Source organism: Amblyomma maculatum, chromosome 6 (assembly GCF_055883805.1).
Source record: "Amblyomma maculatum isolate TAMU_Amacu chromosome 6, ASM5588380v1, whole genome shotgun sequence".
Lineage (NCBI taxonomy): Eukaryota > Metazoa > Arthropoda > Arachnida > Ixodida > Ixodidae > Amblyomma > Amblyomma maculatum.
Window position 1 is genome coordinate 34941488 of NC_139349.1, and position 25283 is coordinate 34966770.

A 25283-nucleotide genomic window follows, 5' to 3' on the forward strand; every position below is an offset into this window, starting at 1 on the left:
CCGAGTCAAGTAATCGTTTTTAAATAACTGCTACCGTAAACTGTATATGCAATCCACTGCTAGAAAATGTATGAGCGTGCAAAGGTAAGTCATTCATTATAGACACCCCCCCCCCCCCCCCCCCTAAATAAAAAGAATGACCTAGGAGCTATTACGCGCGAAGCTGTTATTGCGTTTCGCAAAGGGAGTTAGAAATATTATGCGTTTAGTTTACTGGATTACATTTGCCTAATAAGGTCTACAACTGTTTATTGTAACAGAATTATGCTTTTATCCCCTAAACACAATCGCTACCACCTTATAAAGTGAACATCTATAGCTTGTTTCTATAAGCAAAGCCAGCTTCTTCTGGGTGAAGAAAACAAAAATAGAAAAGCACAAGAGAAGCCAGGCAGGAGGCTTGAGAAACACGAAAACACAATGCTCTTTTATATTTGCCATTGATGTCGTTTTACGCATTTCTGCTTTTCAGCTTCAATGCTGGAGTGGATGCATACGTCTCTAACAACCCATGCCGCTAGAAAAAAAAGTAAGATAAATAAAGTACTACTTTGAGTTCCGGGTAGCCGCAATAGTGTGCTTTCCCAGTCACACTCACTCATTATTCAGCAGTCTCGGTAGTATTTTCCTGGAAGACCGACACGAGAGACTCATAACACCGCTTCATACGTGACTTGTGAGCGCTAAAGAAAGAAGTGATTACTATTCACTCTAAAGCTACGTTTGCAAAAAGTAATTTATAAAAATATGCTGCATATTTTTTTTCTTTTGCTTACACTTCCAAAGCATAGCTCTCTCTCAGAAACTAATAAGGAAAACATTTCCAGCCGGTAGCTTTAAGACAGCGTCAATTTTTTATTTTTTCAATCTATTCTAAATATTGTAGTAAAAAAGATGAGCAGCTTCAATTTATTTATTCATATAACCCATAAAAGCGAAGACAGGGACACTGCAATAATATTATTAACTACGACACTTTAGAACAAACGAATCCAACAAAAAAAAAAAAAATAGCGAGAAACGTCGCATGAAAAAAAAAACAATTACTGCACATTTCTCTCGCTTGGAATCACTTCTAGGGGCCGTTTGTCTGTCACAGCAGCATTTTTCCACGGCAACCGTTCTACTCGGAACGACGAATGAATGAATAAGTAGGAGACGAAGAACGTTGCATTCTGAAATACGGTATCGTACAGGAAAGATGACATCAGGCGGCTGAAATAAATGGTCTTGATGGCTGAATAATGACAAGGAGAAGGAGGAGGAAAGGCAGGGCGTTTAACCGGAAGAAGAAACCGGTTTGCTATTCTGCCCTGGGGGAACGGGGTAAGTGGACATAAATGTGAAGGATAAAAGGGAGCTAATAAGCTTGTGAAAAATTGTCAGAGGAGAAGACGGCGATGTAGTCAGGCAATTTTTTTTAATGAAGAAAGAGTTATGTTAGCAATGTTAGCAATTCATTGTTAGCAATGGAGGAGGCGTGCTCACGTTTCCAAATCACCGGCAGCGGCATATTTGATTTAGACTGAACCTCACCGGAGTGGAGCGGTAAAGTTAAGTTTTTTCACATGCGCAGGGCATATGTTTGACGGTATTCTTGGAATGGGCCCAGTTAACGGTCAGCAGTTGCTATAGAGATGTAATTGTCATGACGTGATGCTATCGGTCATGTTGAATACGTAGCCATGAATCATTTAGGTCATACTCGTGTAACAGAAATAGATACTAGCATGCAAAAGCACAATAGGTTAACAAAGATTCCTCATGTTCGAGAAGACATACAGAAAGAGCGCAACATCCGAGAGCAGAAAAATAAAAAGAAACTAAACCTGGAAAGCAATTATTGCAACAAAAGAAATTTATCTCAGAAACTTTAGATTTCTTTCACCTGTCAAAATAATTATGAATGTAATTCTAATTTATCTAAGCGGAGCAACAAACTCCATGGTCTTTCATAACCCGACTGCATTTCGAGAATTTTTTTTTGTGCACTGTAGGAAACTTGAAACGATGCACTTAAATAACCATATTCCAGCAGCTGCAGTACACCAGGCTCTTCTTGCAGGCAGCGTCAGCTTATTAAGTTCAACTGCATCGGTTTGCGGCGGATGTCTCAAGCAAAAAAATAAAATTATCTTGCTCGTATTTCGAAGAAATCTAGCCGCAAAATCTACACATCACCTGTTCTTGCCCACAGAAGACATTAAATAACTCCTACGCCACCCACGACTCCGACCTCCATCCAGGGGTAGCGTGTTCGTTCACCCAGGCTGCACAGTGCGCACACCTTTCACCTACACTGTTTTTACCTCCGTACAACAATGACCAAGAAGATGCCCGATCGAGCTCGTGACTTAAAGCCTGCGCTAAAAGCTTTCATACCGATCGCAGCGACATTACACGCATCGGAAAGATGAAAAGGGAGCTTTGATCAGAATTCAGTATTCTCTGGTAACATTACCTGTCCTAAGCACATCAGTCACATCAGTTCGCGTTGTGCCGAAACGCGTGTAGAGCTCACATACCGGATTGTGTCGGGCTGGGCGCAACACAAATATGGAGCAATGTTGTCTGGTGCGCTTTTATCAGAGACTGAAATGCGGTGCCGCTTTGAGTTGCCACACAGACTGCTTTAGGCGCGAGCATCGCAGTTGGAAATGACGTGGTAATTTCAACTTAGGAGTCACACTTTTATTTACAACTCACGAGCAGCGCCTGGAGCATGTTTCGAGGTGAGCTCGTAGCATAGACATACGACGCAATAACTCGCTTACTCCTTGCGTGGCCGCATGAAGATTAAACTTGTATAAGCGCGACAGAGACTACACAACAGGCAAGAAAGACAGGACAAGTCTCTGATTCGAAGCTCTTAGATTACACAATAGATTTGAAGAGATTCGAGAGGCTGTCCTCCTGTCCCAGAGGGAACGCCTTCTGTCAACTGAGACAAGCCGGCTCATTTTCGAGCGCGTTGGTTATCCTTCGGTCCTACAAGTTAACGACTAACGTTTCGGTTTCGTACCGGGCAAGAGTATATGTGGCCCCCGCTCCCAAATAACATATCTCCAGTCCACAATGAAAGTAGAAGAAACGCCCGAGTGAATTACCTTAAGCGTGCAGAGGAACGCAGTCCGAAAACTGTCTATGTGAATGCCGCTCTATATGAGCATACATCGACCGCAGCAGCTGCCGTGGGGGTAGGCTCTTACACAGAAGTCTCCAGCATGTCCATCCCGCACTGTACTATCACAGAAGCGGAAGTGGCGGCGATCGTGCTGGCCATTACGTACGAAGACGCGACCAATCGAGAGCTTCACGTAATCACTAACTCACAAGCGGCGTGTCGGCTCCTTCTTGCAGGCAGAACACCTACAAAATTAGTTCACTTCACAAATAATCTATTAGCTCCAAATTCACTCTACAGACATCAGATCACTTGGGTCCCGGGGCACTCCGGGTTGGAAAGTAATGAGGTCGCGGACAGGCTAGCTCGAGGTCGCACAAACCAAGCGGGCACCATCCCCGATCTCACAACTAGCATTTCTGTCTCCGCGGCTTACGGCGCGCGACTTAAGTACCTAGTACAACAACATCGAATTTATCCCCCTCCACAAAAGGGACTAAATGCACAGGAAACGCGGGAGTGGAGACAGCTCCAAACCAACACTTTCCCCAACCTACATCAATACAGGATCATTTTCCCAGAACACTACATAGACATATGCCCTTGGTGCAGCGACCAACCAATCGCCTACCACGTCACATGGGGGTGCACGGGACCCAAACCTGCAGACATAAACGTACATAATTCTGAGGCGCAGTGGGAGGCCACTCTGCTATGCTCTGATCTAGCGACCCAGCGTAGGCTGGTAACTCAGGCAAGAGCGGCAGCCCAGGCCACCGGGGTCTTGAAATGAAGACTCCACTCACTGTCCCCCTCCCCCCTTTTTTCCCCTTTTGTTTCCTTTTTCTTTTTGAAATAAAGTTTTCTCTCTATTTCTCTCGGATGCGTTTATACAAGTTTACGAGCATGAACCAACTAACCCCGCAACGCATATTATATGAAGATTAATATTTTAAGTCGTAATATTTTTTGCTTTTCAGAACATGACATTTCGGTTGATTGGTATCATGGCTGCGGCTAGGGTTGATTGCATTTGAGCGTCACGTTTAGTACTGCAAACAATTTCAATTCATTTTTCTTTATTCTTCCTTTAGGCTTTCACTTTGTGGTTTCTAGGTGTTAACAAGCCATCAACCACCGCGAGTTAGAGCTTCGCACGAGTCGATGTCCCGATCAGGTGTCCGTACACGCACACTGAAACACTGCAGTGCGCCCCCAACCTGCGGAAGGAGGGGAGCAATTCGCTTCAATCAAACATGCTTCCAGTTCATAAAAAAGACGATTATTGAACACCGTCCTCCAGCAGTGCCCACAGACTGTCACCCCTTCTTCCCGGGAGTGTACGGGGAATATATCCACCCTATAGCGTGAATATAGCATGCTTCCAGCAGTGTGCTCTACGTCGCTACAATGTGCAAGCAAATGATAAAACACGAGCTTGCTGTTGCAGAGAAGAGGATGTGAACTCGTTGCGTAGCTGCAACGTTCGAGCTTCATTTCTTTGACGCTAGCTCCTTGAGGGCTTAGACTACGATTATGAGATGCTCAGAGAAGATAATAATTGACTTTTACTTTGCACACCACATTGTTTCAGACTGCATCGGAATGTTGGGCACCAATTTCGTTCGGAGCACGCTCTCGCGGAAAACGAACGGTTATGGGTTGCTTGATGACTCCTATTATGTTTCCAATTTCGGAGACCTGGTTCAAATCGTTGATTACGAGATTCAGTTTATGATTTGCGCAATGCTTTCGGATGCTTTTCTCTTATTTTTGTATTTACTCTTACTTCTTTTCCAGCTGTAGCAGAGCATCCATCATACCCCTGTCCAGTGATGTTTGAAAGAATCAGCCCGGCTGCAGTTAAAAACTTCAAGATCGCAGCGGCGATGAAAGCAGAGTTCAGTTGCTCAAGCTCCACACATCCCCACAACTGCCCTCGTATGCAAACTTCGGTCCCTGCCTTGTCAATGTAGAGAATCCCTATTGACATATAAGCAAACGAGGATGCGCAAGAGGAGCTGACGACAGGAAACTACATGCATTTCGTCTTAAAACCCTAAAGGCGAAGCTTAAGTGCCTATTCCGCCATTTGTATCGCTACTGAATGAATGAAAGAAGTGCTTTCTCCCGTATTCAATTTTTCTGGAGAATGTAGGCACGATACCGTCGCACTGGAAAGAAATGCGAACAAAGGAGAGCGGAGGAAACGGTCCACTCAATAGATGGGCCGGTCATCATCAGAATAGGAGCGTTCATTTAGCCGGCCACAGATTTGCTGCTACTTTACGTTCCCTTCCTGGTTTGTCCACTGGAGCTCCATATTCAGCCTTTACTAAGGTGGCGACTTGACCAGCGCAATTTCGCTGTCGGAAACGCCAGGGGCTCGCGTAGGTGAAAGCCAATCCTTCGTTGCTGCCTACAGCACTTTCATTTTGCTTCTGTCATCGCATTCGCCTTACCCATGTGCGCCGGAGCTGCTACCCTGCTACTAAGGGCGAAACTGCATTGCGCAAGTCACTACCCCCTTAAAGACTGAATGTGGAGCTCCCGTGTCCAAACGAGAAAGCAAAGTTATAAGAAAACAAAAGCAAAACTGTCGCTAACCAGAATTGGCGCTCTTATCTCTCATGGCTGTTGATATCAACAGTGATATTGTCTTAGACCTATTTCCACGCTCCCCATTGTTTGCATTTCTTTGCATTGCCGTAGTGCGACTGAAAAGTAAACCTTCCGCCCTCTTTATGACTTCTTGCGTTCTCTATGTTATCTTTCCCAAAACGTTCTCTAAATGTGAGAGCTCTCAGCTTCACTAGAACTGTACCCATTTCGTCACTCCCCTCGACATCCATAGCGCAAGGTGCCACCATTATTACTGGGGCAGTTTTAACTTCAAAGCGGCCACTTCGATAAAAAGAAACATTTAGTCATGCATTTACTACCACTTTACTAGGCACGTAAATGTTAAATGCCTGAATAAGCACGAATGAAAAACATTGTTTACTTAATACGATGAGTCCAGCTAGTCAAAGCTACCAAGCACTGGAAGATGTGCTGTGGAACATGTTTACTGTCCAGGATTCGCAATGTAGGAAAAAAGAGACCCCATAAGTTCAATGCGGAGAAAATGGCTGTCAGCCTTCAGACATCGTCAATGCGAAAGTTTAGTTCACATACTTTGCATTGATGCATAGTTCTCCTTTCGACAAGTACAAAGGCTATGTCTTTATTCGTAATTACAGAAAAGGCTGTCTTTATATCTGATTAGAGAAACGTTAGCTCCCTTTCGACTTCGGCAGCTGTGGCGAAGTCCCCATTGTTTGTCTTGACATAGCCATAGCTGCTGTTTTTCCTGTACTCGTCGTCGTAGGCCTCCAGATCAGTCCAGAAGCCCTCGAAGTCGACAGGCGGCGCATGGCCTCCGTATTCTTCTGGAAGTATTTCGGCCGGGATCTCCTTGTGCAGCTCCTCAAACTTCTCTCCGAAAAGACGAAACTGCGTTCGTCATGACCAAGTAGAAAGGGATAAATTTTCGATAGGTTCTATACAGCGTGAACAAGCTTAAAGCAGGATGTGATTCTCATTTTATCCAGAATTTGGGTATTGCTTATTTGTAGCTATTTGCAGGACATAGCACACCAGTATCTGAAACTGTCTGTCTTCGGTGAGCCGAACAGCGTATGTCTCTCTTGCGCATTAAAAAAAAATCAATGAATTATAAAACGCAAGCAACCAGTGCAAACCAAAATACCCTTCTGGAGATTTCTGCCCTAGAGCTTGGGGTAACTTCCATAGCTTATATTGTGACTTGATAAACAATAACAAGCTAGCTACCGTCCGCTACCTGCAGCGGACAATATCAACGAAGAATGCGGTTAACAAATATTCACCTTCGCCAGGTTGAACCTCATCGTGTTTAGAGATATAGGATATGTCTGTTTGGGAGAGGTTGCATATTAAGCCGGCGCAGTGTCTGACTTTGCCACAAAACTCACTCGAGAGATTAGATATCAGGAGAAATGTGTAAAACTCGTTCATATCCGAATACCGGCGACAATCTAAGTACTAATCAATGGCGTTAAATAAGAGTCCTAGAATTAGGAAGTAAATATCCTTTCATGCGAAATGGAGCCACCCATGTAAAAAGCCAAAAGTTTGAAAGAATGGACCCTTAATCCTATGTTTTTCCCTGCGAGCCTAGTGACGCATGTGCGTATATTTTGAGAACAAATTAATTACAAAACAGTGTAGATACCCAGATACAAGCCTCAATGTGTATCGCACAGTAAGGTTATAAGGGTCGCTCACCCTCTCCGCCAGCTTCGTCTTGAGGATGGGTCGGACAAGTGCGAATACCATGTCGAAACCTACGCTTTGCCTTACGTGGTGCAAAGCCTTCAGTCGCATTGGCATGCAGTCCTGGAACACGAGAGAAGAGAGCCGGTAGAATGCAATCTGAACTTGCACGCAAGCTGGAGCCACCAAAGAATCTAAAATAACAGCGCGAACGAGAGCAGAAATCAGGAGAAGGCTCAAAGCTTTCTCGAGAGAGTGAAATGTAAATTTGCACCATTCACAAGCATTGAAATTGCTCCATCTCTGCTAGTTGTGCTTCAGTCCGGCTACAGAGACCTGTCTGTGTTTACTATGAGAAAAGTTCAATGCGTGTGAATTTGCGTTGGTGATTTCGCGAACTTGAAACAGAATTCAAAAATAAACAAACAAATCATGCGGAACCCTGTGTGAGCACAAAGCTGAGGCTTACAAATGGCGGGCATAAGTGTAGTTACCTATGAATAAGCATAAAAAGAAGAATTTCAAGTAAGGATGAAAAAAGACGGGGTTCCTTACAGAGTGAATTAGCCTTAGCAAAATAGTGCATTCCTTAACAGATATTTACCCCAATTATGCATTAATATGAACTACAGTTAGGTGTATGCCTCTCATTTTTTTTTTTCAACGTATCGTTGATACAGGGTCCATTATTAAAGTAATGAGCATTTTCTCGGAAAAGTAGATTTATTGGCTGAACCTGTACAAATGGTTAAAATTCATCAAAATACTCTCCCTCGCATCAATAGTGCCCAGATACGTCTGCCCTGCCTGGAAAGCACCCTGAAAGTCCTCGACAGGAATGTCTCTCAGCAACGCTGTAACATGATTTTGGATGTTTTTCACGGTCTCCCCATGCTTTGCTTTCAGCGTTTTCTCTAGTCGGGGAAGCAAAAGACGTCGCACGGAGCCAAGTCGGAACTGTAAGGAGGATGGGGGACCACCAGGGTTTTACTCTAGCCCAAGAAGTGGGTAACCATAAACGACGTGTAGCTGGGGGCAATGTCATGATAGAGCTAGATCATGTATTTGATGTCAGTCCTCACCTGCGTGACCCGTCGTTTAAACCTCTTGAGCACTTCGAAGTAAAACAATTTGTCCTTGCGGTACAAACACAAAATAGATGAATTCTCAGACGTCAAAGAAGACAATGAGCATCGTTTTTATGTGAGACTTGCTCATTTGAGCTTTCTTGAAGTGGGAGGATGGTTTTGTGTGCCACAAGCTGCTCTGCCTTTTCGATGGGTCGTACTCAAACATCAAGGATTCGCCTCCGGTTATCACAAAGTTAGGAACGTTCATGCCGGTTCGCCAAAAATTTCCCTAAAACACAATACCAACCAAGCCAGGAGAAAATAACGAAAGTATTACTTTTCTGCCTTCTAACTTTTTATCATTTCTGTTTGTAGAATTTGGCGGGTACTAGCGGGAATCAACTGGGTGGCGCCCCATTTCGGAAACTAAACGAAGTGAGGTATAGGTTTGTCCGAGCAATCGCCAGTTAGTCTCAGCTTGAACCAGGTGCGAAGTTTCATATAAACCAGCTTGAACAAGTTTAACTGGTTAAGATTTACACCTGGGCAATCCGCTTTATCTTTCCTTGTGCTCCAGCCGTCTGTTATTTCCATCAAATGACATTTGGCGGCATTGAGGTTGGAGCACGCCATATTGGAACGGTGTAAGTCGCGTGCGGGCATAAGATGACACATTGTTTCCTTCACTTAAATAATGTTTAATAGGACTCCGGCTTATTGCTTGTATGAAGACCGTTCTTCCACCGTAATTCCCGAGTAGCATTCTCTGTCTTTCTATAATATTGTTTTTCTTCCTTTTTGCCAGATTGCGTAACGTCTCGGAAAACACCACTAATAGAAGCACCAGACGTGTTGGTACGGAGTCATGCATCGACATCTTCAAATTTGGCTGGGGATCTAGACTAATCTTACGAGCCATGATTTTAGTTTTGATAATGATTTCTGGAGGAACAGCGTGAACTGCGTTTTTTTATCGTGGGCCATCAGCGGATGCACGTAGGCTCATGCAGAACGTTTGATTGTTACCGACATATTTAGCGTCAAGCAATAATGTACGACTGCGGTGTCTGGCATCAGGTATTTCCTGTATTCCGATCCTTTCGATGGCAAGTACCACTCACTATAATAGGTCGCATGGCTCCAGAAACTTCAAAACCACACAATTTAAAACATTACTAACATTATTCTCAAAGTATATTTATCTATGTTGAATCATCGTGTACGTACACAAAACCTAGTTTAATTCTGATACGAGCAAAATCTTTCAGCTCATACACCAGATATTCTAAATTGAGAATATTTGTTTTATATTTGCGCATACAAGACCTCCTTTTAAGGCGTGCACTAGTTTTAGTTTAATAGCCTGACTGGCAAATTTGGGCGCTAAACTAGAACGTCTCAACTTTTATCAAGCTCCTTTAGCGTTTTCAGTACTTACAACTGCATTTTATCGTTTGCTTCTGGCCGCGTCAAATATGTTTTAAATGGTTTGACAAGGCTACTATCACATTTTCTATGTCTACTGGCAGAAAGCCACGGCCGCTTTTCTTTGTTCAAGCATATGAATCGTATGGTTTTTGTTAGGCAGCCTTAAAAGCTGCATTTTATGTTCACACCTTCCTTAAGTTCCCGAAACGTTCCCGCCGTTTTTCTTTTATTTTATTTTTCGGCAAACATCACCCGCCAATGTTCAGGTGTTTATAATGTTCACTTTTGATGAAGCTTATAGAGCTTAGTTTTCTCCGTATGATACTTATAATGTAACTTTAAGTGCATATTTTGACGCATAATGTGCGAAATTTAGTGCCTAAAATCGGGCATTTTATAATCGAGACATTTTGTGTTATGCATAAAATATAAATAAAATATTCAAGAGTTTTATTATTGACTGCTGCTACTAGATGAATCACTGCCTGACACGAGACGCATTAGTAACACGTATTGCAAAAACAAAAGAGAGGATTTTTTTTTTTGCGCAAAGGTGAATGTTTGAAATATTCTGATTCTATTTGCAATGAAATCAGCCGACTGTAATCAAACTGCAATGCTCGCAGCACGAGTCTATGGGGGCCTGTAATAAATTACTGACAATCTTAGGCAGTTTTTCTTTTCCTTTAACTCCTCTACAAATTGCCTAGAAGCTATGATTTGTTTTTACAGGTTGAATCAATCTCAGCACTGGACATTCTCGACACGGGTTTTCTTGTAAATGGAGATATATTGGTTTTTAAACTGGTCGCGACTACACTGATTGCGAATTATAGTCTCGGATATTCGATGCTTTTTAGTCAGTATAGTTTATGGCTTTCTACATGCTGTGAAAGAAAAAAAAGCATTGGAGCAAAAATAAGCAAAACATTGCTTCCTCTTTGAATAACATAATCAGAGGCTAATAGCGGTATTTAAAGTTACTCTGCGATCCTGAGAACGATGCCTGCTGACCCGTATACGAACGACACTTTGTGGTTTTCCGCCGAAAAACAGAAGTCTATTTCGTGGGAACACCAGAACCAAATTTATTTTCATTATTATCTTGATAACTCCTCGTCACATTGCGTCAAGTATATAAAGGCAGTATCTCGCAATCAGAAACAGAAGTCCCTGTGTCTATGTTTCTGTATACCGAAAGTTCAGATTAAGTTCACGGTCCTACTTACTTGCAAATACTCGTAGCCTCTCCTGATCAGCCCCGCGTTAATGGCGAGCACTTTGTCAGGTGTGAAGCCTCCGTAGTCAAACAGCATTACCATGCCCAAAGTTTGTGTAATTGGATCCTTAGCCAAGTATTCCAGGCACAGCAGTATGGCTCGGTGGACATCAACATATGAAGATTCAGCTATATTCCAAGAACCTTGAAAATAAATGAAAAAGAGATAAAAATAAAATCATTCGAATGGACTCCACATATGAAGTGGCAGATCTATATTACGTCTTGTTTATGCTTAGACCTCTATTGCATCTCCAAGACCCTAGACTTGCTTTATGCGGTTTTAACATTCGTCATTCCTATGAGGGAGAACCTGTACAGGAGTTCGGGCACGTGTACTACAAAATATTAGAACTGTTGTTTGGAATTACGAGTAATTCCCAACTGCCGGTTCTGAAATAAAGCGCACCCGATTTAACCAAACTGCCCAAATTCTTCATGCGTTAGCATGCTACATTTCGGTTGGTTCGCCGCGAAAATTTTAGGATTAGGCTTAAATTAGTGAAATTGGTTATTGGGGACCTTAGTGGCAGAGCAATATAATGTTCTGGAAGCGTTTAACGCACCTTAAGAAGACAATGAGATTTGGTTGTGTTCTGAGTCTATTTCGCTCGGATGAAAGTTGATGACTAATAGGACGCGCAACCCGCAAGGCAAGACAGTGACAACTAATAACCAGGGTTGTTTGATTGCGAAAGTTGTTCTTTCGTGCAGTGGCCAGGGAATCTGATCTCTGCACGCCGTTGCAGGTTGCAAGCCCCTGCCTAAAACTTCCTTTTCGGAAAGTTTCTCATCCCCCTCGTTCTCCTAACCGTCGCTGCAAAAAAAATTAACAAACACAAATTAACAGTAGCAGTCATTTTCCTTGCATCAGGCGGCAAATCAAAGCACCGACCCCGACGTGGTCGGTGCTTTGTGGTGGTGTTGGTGAGTTACTGAGTCTGCGCAGTCGGTGGACGTGCCGGTTCCATCGAGCTATCTGCGCATCTCATGCGCTCAGTATCGCTTTTGCGCGGAGAAAAGCACCCAATGTTTTCAAGCTGCAGGGCTTTAAAAAATTGGCCTGCTTTGTCCGATATGGCGTCGTCTTGTTCATAGTTTCGAAGTCTGTACTGGCACTCACAACTTTCTTGATTAAGTTAAAATGTTTTATCTCGAGTTCTACTTATTCGGCGGTGTATTTAAAATTTTTGTTACAAACATTACGTCGGCAACTGATGACAGTTTGTTTCCGATAATTTCTTTTGTTTTTAACTCTGTGGTTTTAAGATTTTGAGAACTATAAGCCGAAACACCTGTCCCAAAAATAAATACAAGTTTTAGGCATCGGGACGACCCTATAACAAACTCACAAAACTGGTTCTTACAAACGACGAGGACAGGGTCGTTGCTTCTTACTATTCTTTCTCCTTGGAGTTCCAAACAAGAGCTTTCTCTGCTACCCTAGAATTGCATTTTTTCCTAGCGGAATGAAGCTGCCATACTTCCGTGTGTCGACTGACGATGGGGTCGGCGCAGTGCGTACGTGAGCGTGTTTTTTTTTTTCTCCTTCTTCTTTTCCTTCTTCTCAAGGACAGGCGCGATCAACCACGGCGAAATGGCGAGATTGGGGTTTATGTAGTTCTCGCTACAAAACCCGAAGTGCAAATCTCGTACTTTCGTTTCAGGACGCCGGTATTTATTGAAGCCCAGGTTCGTTTCATTTTTGTCGGGTTAGGAAAATTATTTACATGCTAGCTGTTTCATTCCGAATATGTTTACTGTTGTATTCCAACTTCTGTTTATAAATACGCTATTCCAGTAAGCTTACAGAAAGCGCTGCTGCACCATCAACAACTTGAAAACAAGATTAACGGCTGTAAACGGGAGCACCACTGTTACAACCGCCCCTATATGATCATATAGATAATACAAGCGCAGGAAATGCCAACACCACATACGTCCCCAAGTTTAACAGGTTTCTGCTATCTGTCAGATGGTGCGATCCGTCACGCGACTATGTCGGCAGTCGCGTAGGTGGCTCTGGTTAGTTCTGACTGTCGAAAAACCGGCGCGGCTTGGTGAACCATCTCGTGACGTCACAACCAATGCTAAATAAAGGAAAATTTACAATATCGCCTCCCGAATTTGCGCTTTGACTTCCCAGAGTTTTTTTTTTTTTTTTCTTGGTTATATCTAATAATTTCGTATCGCACACAAGAAGGGAGCCGCTTAGAAACTCAAAACAGGCATTAACTCTAAAAAGATGAAAAATCACCAGAGTTGCCCTCAATTTGGAGAATGGAGACGAGGTTTCAGGCTCAGTAGAGCAGAGAGCTGCGCAAGCTGATTAAAACAAGTGGAATGGACGCCGACAGGGACAGCTAGACGTGAGTTACTTTAAAAGAATAGATAACGTATGACTTTCGACAGTTCTACGGGTCATGTCTTGTGCTGTAAGCGTGGAGGGGAGTCAAGAAATATGCGAAAACCCAACGCAGTCTCCGGGAATGCCGAGTAAGCGGCGGTGTCTGTTTTCAGAAAAAGAAAGGATGCCGTGTTTTCTCGCTAATTACCCTCTGACGCATATGTATACACAAACGATTGCTGCGTGCGCTGGCTGGAGCATAACAACAAATGAGGAATCGTGGTATTTCCTTATTTCTATTCACAGGGAGGCGCCTCAATTTACAGTTTGGAAAAATTTTGTTAAGCCACAGTGTCCTAAAGATCAATAAAACTGATTATTACCGCCCACGGTCACAAGAGTTACAAATTAGTGGATCATGAGTAACACCTTAGCGCCGTCCTAGGTCTGCTCGAGTCCTAAAATGTTAAAAGAAGCTATAAACGTTTTCTCATGTTTGAGCAGCGGAAAAACCTTTCAAATTTCAGCAGGTTTTGGAAACACTGAGTATTTGATCGGTGCTATTCTGTTCCTTTGTTTTGTGGATCGGGAGCTTCCGGACGTGCAAGCTGGGTTTCGCAAGGGCAGAGGAACTAGAGACCAAATTGCCAACCTCCGCTGGATCATGGAAAAAGCAAGAGAGTTCCAGAAACCCATCTACTTCTGCTTTATTGATTATGCGAAAGCGTTTGACTGCGTAGATCACAGCAGATTGTGGCAAGCTCTCCAAGAGATGGGAGTTCCAATTCACCTCATCTGTCTCCTCACGAACCTGTATGAAGGACAAGAGGCCACAGTCAGAACTGGGCATGGTCTTACTGATTGGTTTCCGATTGAGAAAGGAGTGAGGCAAGGCTGCATACTGTCGCCCTGCCTATTTAACCTATATGCAGAGTGCATCATGAGGAAGGCCGGTCTGGACGAGTCTTCAGCTGGAGTGAAGATTGCTGGAAAACGTATCAACAACCTTAGATATGCGGATGATACCACTTTAATGGCAGAAAGTGAAGTGGAACTCAAGAGACTTCTGATGCGCGTACAAGAAGAGAGTGAGAAGTTTGGGCTTAAACTGAACATTAAAAAGACAAAGATCATGGCGTCTTGCCCTATCAAGTCCTGGAGCATCAATGGACAAGAAGTGGAAGCTGTGACAGATTTTCTCTTCTTGGGCTCCAAGATTACCTCGAAAGGAGACTGCAGCTATGAAATTAGGAGACGCCTGCTTCTGGGAAAGAGAGCAATGGTTAGCCTTGACCGCCTAGTAAAGAGCAGAGACATTAGTCTGCCAACCAAGATCCGTATAACTCGTGCTATGGTCTTTCCAGTTGTGATGTATGGATGCGAGAGTTGGACTGTGAAAAAGGCTGACCTCCGAAGAATTGACGCGTTTGAATTGAGGTGCTGGCGCAGACTCTTGAGAGTTCCTTGGACTGCCAGAAGATTAAATCAGTCGATATTGTCGACCATAAACCCTGCCTGCTCATTGGAGGGTCAAATTCTAAAGTTAAAGCTCAGCTACTTTGGTCATCTGATTAGAAGAGAGGAGTCGATGGAGAAAGATTTGATGTTGGGAAAGGTTGACGGTCGCCGGAGAAAGGGTAGGCAGCGAACGCGATGGTTAGATGGCATCCTCGAGGCACTGCAGATGAAGTTATGTGATGTTAGGAAGATGGTGAGAGACCGGAAAGCGTGGCGTGAAATGGTCCATAGGGTCACAAAGAGTCGGACACGACTGAACGACTGAACTGAACTGATTTTGTTCCTTTACTTTGCTTCCACAGTTACTTTCACAGTTTCAGCGAGAAATGAATATGAACACGCAAAGAGCAATAGAAACAGAAATAATGGAGAGAATTGACAACGCGCTATTTCGTCGAGCATGAGTTTCGCGCCTTACACCACAGAGGGGGCTCGTGGATAGGCGGCCTTGATACCTGCAGTGTCGGCGCTCGCTGCGCGGCTGCCGTCGAGGCATTCAATGTTTTCCTTCCTCCACGCATTCAAGGTAAACCTAGGAGGATGGGCAGGTGTACTGCCTTCTGACCAATGCCAAGGCTGTTTCTCGTCTGTGATCTACGCATCACCCGCTGAGCCAAGCGGCAGTCTGGGGCTTTCTTTCTTTTTTCTGGGCGCTCCATGCACGTGTGGCTTTCCGCGAGAATGCCGCTGTGCTCGGGGCAGCGAGACCAGCTCGCGACGCGTCCGGCTTTGGGAGGACGCCAGCAGGAGCGACTTTTGCTGAGACGAAGCGTTCGCCTAGCAATGCATAACATTTGGATAAGGCAGGAAATGTAATTAGGCTACACATCCCGGAAGACGGACGCTCTTGAATCTTTTTTTTTTTATTTTACTGTTTAGCTCTAGTCGCTTGTTTATCTTTTGTTTGATGTCTGCAGCCCCCAGGCTCGCGCAGGAGCGACGCTCGTGCGACGTGTTCTATTATGTTTGGGCGATTTTGTGAAGTCACGAGACCAGATGTGACGGTCTATTTAGCAGAAGGGGCCAAATTGGGCAGCACTTTTGAGGTAAGGATTCAAAATATAGCTGGACTCATCTGGACCCATAGAAGCTACCATTTTGCATTGCAGGAACACTCGTACGACATAGTTTAATTATAGTGAGGCTTTATGTTGAATATGTGGTTTCCCGTAGTTGAGTATATTCCGAATGTATGGTAATGAATGTGTGGACACAAATTCGAAGGGGTGGCAAAATTAATTAATTTCACACAACCGCGCTAATAAGCTAGGGTCATCCTGTGTACAGCACTCTGTGAAATACGCTTTTCGCGCTTTTTATTTTGTTCTGTTATTTCACGTAACCGCGCACTAACTTGGCGAGAAAGCTGTGAATCTTCAGTATCACGCTAATCCACCCGTCATTCTTTGGTTATTCTTGGATGTTGCATAGCTAGTTGTATTTCTTATAGAGCATTGAAAAGGTCACAGTACGTGACACTCTGCTTCTTTTCAAATTTTTTGATTTGTTGTTTCTGTTGCGGGAAAAGCAATGGCCGCCTCTTTTACACACACACACACACACACACACACACACACACACACACACACACACACACACACACACACACGCACACACACACACACACACACACACACACACACTCACACACGCGCACGCACGCACACACACGCGCGCACACACACACACACGCACGCACACACACGCGCGCACACCCACACCCCCCCCCCCCACACACACACACACACACACACACACACACACACACACACACACACACAAACACACACAGGCGCACGCATACTCATACGTAATACCAACCGGGCTTGAACAAGAAGATGGGGCGTCCGTGAACGTCCTTTTCTTGCATGACCATCATGAGTCTCCGCGTGGCTGGCGACACCTTGGAGGACAGAAAGTCCCGAAAGACGGGTCCGCTGGCGTTTCGTATCTTGTAGTAGTTTTTGACAGTGCGTAAGGCCCCTTCCACGTTGTATTTGCGCACACGCAGGAAGCGCAGAAGAAACGACGCATCCTTCCGGCTGATGAGATTCTCCTCTTCTGCTATAAACAAGGGGTGAAAATTTGTCAACTTAGTTCTGAATAAGCCATTCATTCATCCAACCACGGCCGGGCTCAGACGGTGACGGCGCACGCTTTCCTACGGCCTGTACACTTGCCGCGGTTCATCTAAGCGAGTTGCTGTCTTCCGCCGCGAGGGGCGCGCAGGACCTACCCAAACTAACCCAAACCTGGCCGCTCGCTTCTGTGGCGGCAGCCGGTGTGCGCCTCCTTTTGCGCCTTTAAGCGCTCGTTCACGAGGTTCATGATTCCAAAATAAAAAAAAAGAATTGAGGGGAGTTCATTTCGCGAATTCCAAACGGGAATTTTCTTCAGAGAGTTGGCTGTTACAAAATACAAAGAGGAGGAATCGTGCTCCTGTTTTAACGAACTAGACCGAGTGTATAATTAATTTTGCGGTCGTAAATGATCACCGCTTTACATTGATTTATTTAGTTTGTTTATCTCCCTCAGCACGTACTACGTGGACACGAAGGATATGTCTCATGCCTAACTGAACAAGCGCTGAAAGTGAAAACAAATAAACGTGAGTATCGGGGAATGCAGACTCAAAGTGTGCATCATTTGACTTTTTCTCCATCCACATCGTATAGCGCACTTTTTATAAGATTTCGCTGCATCAATACATTGCCAGTGATTAATACATCCAAGTTAATTAGTGTGGCGAATCTAAAGATTGTCAGTAAAGATTGTTTTAACTGGGTGAGTAGTATGAGACACTAATCATATCATTAAACATGGATTCCATTTGCCCTCCGCATGTGCTCAGTTCTCAAGTGTACTATGAGAGGAACTGCTGATCATCAAAAATATAAGGACAAGACTATTAAAACACAGAACTGATCACATGAGCATTTTCGGCCTCTAAAGTCTGTTCGCTGTAGAAGCAGATCGAACGCGTGGTATGCTGTTCCCGTCAGATCCATTGATCGCTGCGATGCATCGAATTCTGACAGCCTTTCAGGAATAATGGACGAGTGAAGGGCAGTACCTGTTTTGCCTACATACATTATCTCAAAGGATATACCAGATAGATGTTTTTTTTTTTTCGCTTTTGGCCACGTTTCTGTCTGGTTTCATACATACGCTAATTTTTTGGGCGCCTTCAAGTTTCAGTCGGCTAATCAGGCTGGTCACTGACCTTTAGTAAGTTCTGTTACCGCAAGTTGAAAACAAAAATCTACTCTTGTCGTACTTTTCGTGCACTTCGAATTGCTCTTTTACCGTATTGCCTCTTCCTGTTCTGAGGCGTACTCATCATGGCCTCGGGGTAACAGACGGTGTTCATTACTGTCTTCATATAGAGATAGCCGGAAAAAATCCCGACACATGCATATGCCTGCCAGCAACGCTGCTAAATCATGCGGCTAGTTTGTAACGAATAAGCTGACTTATGACAATATTTGACATTCTCAACCGCAGTGTACTTTTGGAATTTCCTTCAAAGTGCATGGTTGTATGTTTTCTGCCCACATTTCAACTCTATTTCCCCTGCACGATGTGCACACGCGTGCGTGAGTGATGCATCCGCGCCTGGAATAGGTGACCTGCCTGACGTCTGACCCCTCCTTCGCCGTGTGACTACAGTGTCAAGGTTTGCTGCTTCGTCCTATTCTGTACGTCCCGGTCTAGAAAGACTACCGGTGTTTCCCTTTACCTTCGGAGTGATGCAGAACTCGGTTCCAAACATATAGCTTAGCTGTATTTTACGTTAGAGATTTTACCCGGTTATTGGTGTTCAGCAAAATGCTGATGCGCAGCCAGAGCCTGTAAGGATGACTCACGGCAGGCGTACCCATAATCTCCTCTCACCCTCAGTACTGCGGCAAAAATCAAGCTAGGTCACTCGGAGCGCTCCTCAAGTTTACGATGTCTTGATGGTGAGAATGAATGCAGGTATCACAACCGAGTGAATGCGTTAAGAATGTGGCTTGCGGCCGCAAACTTGAACAGTTCCGTTTCCTTTCTTCAGCTTGTTGCGCCCGCGGCGGTCGAGTAGGGTCACAGCGCCACGATTTGAGCGGCGGAAGTCAAGAAATGCCCTCTGTGCGCAGGCCGTAAAAAGCGCACCGCCGTCACTCGAGTCCCGCTATGATCCAACCTAGTCCTATGGGTAGACCGATCCTTCCGGAGGCACTAAAAATCACTGTGAGGTATAGTTTTTGAACCGTCGGGTCCAGAATATAAGTTAAATGAAAGTTGATAGCTCATAATCACTCTGATGGGACCTTATATAGCGTCGCACTCGACTCAGAACTTTATCCAGAGAATCATACAAGTGTGACTGTTACAAAATGAAAACTCCCTTCATAAGAGGCAAGCGCTAATATAGAAACAAATTTTAGAAATTCAGAGAAGCCGAGAAGGGGCAGAGGTCAAAACGTGTTGGGTTTGAAAATCCGAGGAGAACGGTAGTTTTCACTGAATTCAGACAATTACACTTTGACCTCTGAAGCAGGGCAGTGATGGATGAAGTGGTGAAGCTTGCGGCTAGCCGTGACTATAGTCTCAGCCTAAGTTGTTTTTGGTTGGCATATGAGAAAGTACAGAGCTCGGAAATTATTCTTCATCTTAATCCCTCTGAACATACTGGTACTTGTGACCCTACAAAGTAAAACTGCGCCACCCCGTTAGAGAATGTTTATAGCTACTTGTTCTTCCTCACCTGACAAAAGCTGCAAAAGTTTGGCGAGAGACTCTTTTCTTCGTGCTGGAGTCTCTCCAAGCTGGTCTTCGGCGATCTGTTGGAGCCTAGTAGGAAGAGCATCTTCGGATGTATCGAACAAGTCGTCGGTTGACTTCTTTATGTACACGCCGGACATAGGGGCGATGAATTCTACCGATGCCAGGAGTCGGCACAGAGGGAACTGCAAGGGCGAAACGTCTCATAACAGTGTAAAAGAAGTAAGCACTCAAAGCGGAAAAATTATCACGGCGGAAAGAAGCAGGCCGACTAACCGAGTTTCACTTTCACCTGGAAGCAAACCGGTTGCAAGGGCAATCGGTGGGCTGCTTCTTATAAGACCACAGACGATTGCTAGTCAAACGTGGCCCCGTGAAAAACGCAAAGCGCGTAAATTTAAATGTCCTGTTTTGTCCTGCGGTTGGAGCAGTCTCCTGCGCGGCACCGCATTGCATTAAGTAACGTCTTGAATCATTAAAAAATCTGTCTTTTAAATAGGTTAGTCATCACAAAGTTCAATAGAGGGTGCGACATTGAAAGTGCGGTAGTAAGCTGGCAGTTGCATCAGAATGAAAGAAAGAAAGAAGAGGAGAGGCAGCGGAACTTTACGCAAGACCTTTCACTAAAGCGTTTTTCTTTTTTTATAGCCCTACAAGAATAGTAATTTCTAAATATTGCGACTAACCACAATGTCAATACAGTATTATCACCTGGAAGGCAGAGAGCGGAGACAAATGGATATTTGGCAAAATAAAAGGGCACATCGTTTAGTTCTTCAAGAATCTAGAAAGGTTTCAGCGCCTCGTACACCGTAACTGACTTGCTTGCATACGATAAAAGCAAACTTGGACGTCTACTCCGCGCTTGTAAATCGATGCATCTCAGAAACTAAACGATTTGAAAGGGCAAAACCGAAACATAGCCCAACGACACTGGCCGCTTGAGGCGCTGCCCAGCAGGAACGTTCTTTGCCTTCCAACAGGACTTTTTGCCGTCTTGTTTTGGTGATAAATGTTAGCATGCAGTTTCGAACCAAAACTTACTTCACAATACAGATGTGTAACCGCATTGCGCATTTTTCATCTACGGAATGTCTTTAGCACCACGGCGCTTGTACTAGCGAGAATGGGCTGCGGTGATGATACCTGTCTTTCGGCTGTTGATGTTGCCTACATTATAAGGGCTTTTTAATTGTTTTCAGCAAGCTGGTATTTTTGAGATAAAGAGCCCGTACTCTGTCCATACAGGCTAACATCATTGTTCTCTTCAGTGTCACATAATGAAGTACTATATAGTCTATAGTGCCGCGCGAAAATTAGATATGATAGCAATAATTAAGGAATGATAATGTGAAATGATAGACGATTCTAACTGCTAACTGAAGCCTGTGGCAATTTTGGCAAGTGCAGAAGAGGCGCAGCCGGAGTTCACAAGTGGCACTCTCTGGAGAGGCCGAGTGTAGGCAGGATGGAACTCCAGAGCCAGTCACGTGGCTTCCATGTGCCCTTGAAGGAGAGAGCTACGGTAGACAGAAGCGCACGTTCAGGGAAGTGGGGCTTAGATGCGCCCTCAAGAGTGGTTTCAATTAGAGCAGGAATGTTGCATAACGTAGTTGGAATTGTCAACTGATGCCGAGCCCGCTATGCGACCTAATATTCTACTTAACGCAGAGCCCATCATGCCGATCCCATCATTGTTCACTGTGGTGACATATGGCATGAACGATTAACGAAAAGACCAATGTGTGGCCGGCTGCATTGCGCCACTCCCAATCAAGTTTACTGCAATGACCACTGTTTTAAGCATGAAAGGCTTTGAAGTCCCCTTGTCGGCCACTTTGATGTGACGTCGAGCCAAAAGTAGCGAAGAGATTTAACGAGACTAGTTTTCCGCCCTCGCGGGACCGATATACAATCGCTAGGTCCTACCCAAACGAGTTACATAACATCATTGTTTGCAATTTCATTTGGTGTTAGTTGCGACATCACTGAAGCTGTGGTATAAAGTAAGCTGAATTTTAATTTGTTATTTTTCATATAGCATTGCAAAAGACAGATATCCTCCTGAGACCCGGCTATGGGGATTTGTCCAATGTATTGGACACTAAGTAATCAGACAGTACTCCTATGCCAAGGCATTCATCCTCATAAAACCCTGCAGTCCAATATATTGGACACCTGCTAGCGCCATCTATTCAACATAGATGAAAACGCATTGTTCAAATTCCCGCCAAAACTTTTCAAAAGGGCGACATTCAGCGGCGCGGCGTTTGATGGCACCTGTCGGCGAAGTAAGTCCTTTTTCTCGTATTTATACCTGCTTTCAAAGCATATCTTTGATTTTATATTAAAGGTAATACAACAGCGAATGTGCAGAATAAGAAATGTAAACTGTTCAAGCGCTTACTTTTATTCATGCGTCCTTTGATTTCGCGTGTCCACTGTGTTGGACGCTGGGACTCAACCCGGTCATTTTGACCGCGCTTTTGCCACGGCCTTGTTATGAATAGCAGACGAGTATTGTTGCTATTTAGCGGCTTGCGGACAAAATCGCCTCTATTTGTTGTGTAGCAGACCGGCCTCGCATGTCTGATGAGACAGCTGACGAAAGTTTATAACTTTAATTAAAAATTAAAATTTATAAATTATAGCATCATAAATTATAAATTTAAAATTTTATAATTTTGTAATATAAAACAATGTTCTTTTGCACCAAATGCCCGCTCTTCTTCTGCATCACAAAGGACAGAAGATGTTTTGAAATTGCCCACAGAAAGTGAAGAAGCAAGCGAAAGTTTTTTTTTTTTTTTTTTGAGCAGACGAAGGCTCACTTTTACGTTCTTTTTCACCATTTTACCTTAGAAGTTAATAAAAAAAATTGCACACGAGTTTGAGAGCATTACCTGCGGCATGTAAATACATACGCGTTTGCTGAAAAAAGAACGGGTAGAATCCCAGTGTCCAATATATTGGACATCGCACTGAGCCGATACTATCAGGGCTATTCAAAAAACGTTTAACACTTTTCACCTTCATAACCATACTGACTTATTCTGAAAGTTAAAGAAAAATCTGTGCACCCAATGCATTCCCGGTCTCAGGAGGATATATGGGACCATGCACTTATCAGTTGGCTGTCAATTGCCTCAGACCAAAACTGTACCCATGAAGCTTCATGTGTCCGTTCCTGAATAGTTCATTCCCAAACAGCAAAATAACATGAAAAATTTTAGACTTACTGTCCCGAAACCCCCTGAATTTTTTTCAAGCTCTGCGCTCCTGTGACGCTTCAATGAATGGGATTAAATTCAAAATTCTGTCTTTAGAAAAATACCAAGAAGCAGGCGTAGTGGTAAATACCCTGAAACAGAGGAGAAAAATTTAGGCAGACTCTTAACTTAGCTCTTAGGGGTATATGTTGTGACAACGGCCTGTGGTCCTTTTCTATTGTATGCATACTCCTAAGGTAAAACTTCGCGCGAAAGATTTCACGACATGCATATATTGTGTTTCACCGATAATGAAGCAACGTTTTTTAAACTATCTTTTAGAGATATCGAGATGGCTTCAACGACATTGCACTACCAGTGTTAGCTGACACCGTAAAGCAAGAGGCGAGCGCAGGCGGCACACTAACCTTTTTGCAGACGTAGCCTGGGCAGCTGGGCTCTCGCTTCGTTCGGTCTGCTCTGGGCAGCGTCGTTCGTTTGCCTTGCTGCCCGTCCCACCACCGCCGACCGTGAAGACGAGAGAGGGAAAGGACGGTCGTCCACGTGTGGTAGTGTATACTGTCAAGAGTTATAGCCAGGCTGGTTTTCGCGCTGACGGGCAAGAAGGGGTGTGCTTGTCCTCCGCGCTTTCCGCCGCTGCTTCGAGGTTAAGGTTGGCCAGGAGGGGAAGGGTTGTGGCAGCAGTTAGAGAGTTCCAGCGAGAATGTCGTGTCGTGCACTTCCAGCAAGTGCGGGTAATGGCGCTCCCCACAGCAACATACAACGGTTTAGAAGCATTGGAAGCCCGAGCTCAAGTTCGTTTGCGCGACGACAGCGCCGCGTTTCCAAACACTTCTATCCTGGCTGTGAGCTGTGCACGATTTTGAAGAGGGTTGCGTCCGGCGCTGCCGGTTTGAGGGTATCGGTGGCATGCGCTTGGCCGCGCCTGCTCTCTCTCTCTCTGGGTAGACACACTTGTGCAGATAATTAAAAGCAGAATTGGTTTATAAGTTTTTGGTTCATAACGCAGGTGTCCTTGTCTGTTTGAAGGATGAGACGAGAATTAAAAAGGTTAATGATTCAATAAAAAAGCAGAAACGTTTCCTTCTATAGGTATCGCCTGGCAAATGCACAAAAATTTAAAAAAAAAAAAAGTTGAAGTGAGCTGCTCCTGGCCAGAAAACGCTTCTAGCGTGTTCAGTTTTGATGCAGTCATTTTATTGAAATACTGGAATATACAGTCTGAATCCTTTCTTTTTTTTTTTTTGCTCGAGCAGATCTGTAAAACTTTCTATTCATGTATCTCTTCGGCTTTTCACTCCACCTGCCCTGTTATTTAGGTTTGCTGGTAATTTCATGAAGGCCCCACCGCTGGGTTGAGTTGTTGCGGCGATCAACTGCTGAACTTAAGGCTCAGTGGATAGAGTGCTCGACTTCCGAGTCGAGCAAGGACGTGTGATAAAATCCAGGTCGCGTTGGTCGTAGCTCACATTGAGCGCGATAACACAAGGTGGTGTTCGAATTCACATTTTCACACAGTCTGCTGCACTCATGCTGCCTTTGGTTGCATGTGACAACGCATGTACTCTCAAAGTAATTGGACATATTATCAGCGGACAGCCAATGAAAATTATGTCAGCCTCGTGTACTTCCTTCTGAGATCATGCGCCCAATGCTCATCTGTTCTTTCTCCACTCGTAACTCAGCCTTTACCGCAACATTTTAGCAGGCCTGGCATGTAGCTAGATATATTGTCGGCTAAAAAGCTTTTCTTTCCTCCTCTACACATATAAACTTTGAAAGGAAAACGTTGTAGTAATATTCTGTTCGTGTGCTATGAATGAAGCCAGCTTAGCAAAGCATGATCTGTGAAGTTTATGGTATAGTATAAATTGGATTGCTACAGAAAACAACGTCACTCATGACACTGTCTTCTGTGTGTCAGAAGTTTGTAAATTCCAGTGTCAGAATGTTTTTTGTCACATTTTTTTTTTTTAATTTTGCAATGATTCTTGGAGTTAAGTTCTTTGCAGTGGAGATGCTAAGACTAGAGGAAAATAAATTCACCAGAAGAATATATACTGTAAAATTAAAAAGAAGCTTTAATGAAATGATGTATGTGTTGAACAGGAAAATCAGCACCTTGTCTTGGGGCAAAGAACACTTCGACTCTGGGAGAAAAGCATGCTCACGAATTTCTACACACATTAGCAGACACATTCCTGCAGCAAGTACAGATGTTATTTCA

General features: G+C 44.1%; 1 protein-coding gene across 1 annotated transcript; it reads right to left on the reverse strand.

Annotated features, from left to right (window-relative positions):
* Positions 1–6380: 6380 nt before the first annotated feature.
* LOC146185490 (alpha-tocopherol transfer protein-like) lies at positions 6381–23542 on the reverse strand. The gene is made up of 6 exons (XM_084605541.1): positions 23464–23542; positions 19810–20011; positions 16884–17126; positions 11148–11341; positions 7433–7543; positions 6381–6619 (listed from the first exon to the last, which is right to left on the reverse strand). Exons 2-6 carry the CDS (start codon positions 19964–19966, stop codon positions 6389–6391), a joined length of 936 nt encoding a protein of 311 aa, XP_084461667.1. The 5' UTR covers positions 19967–20011; positions 23464–23542; the 3' UTR covers positions 6381–6388.
* Between the last annotated feature and the right edge of the window lie 1741 nt (positions 23543–25283).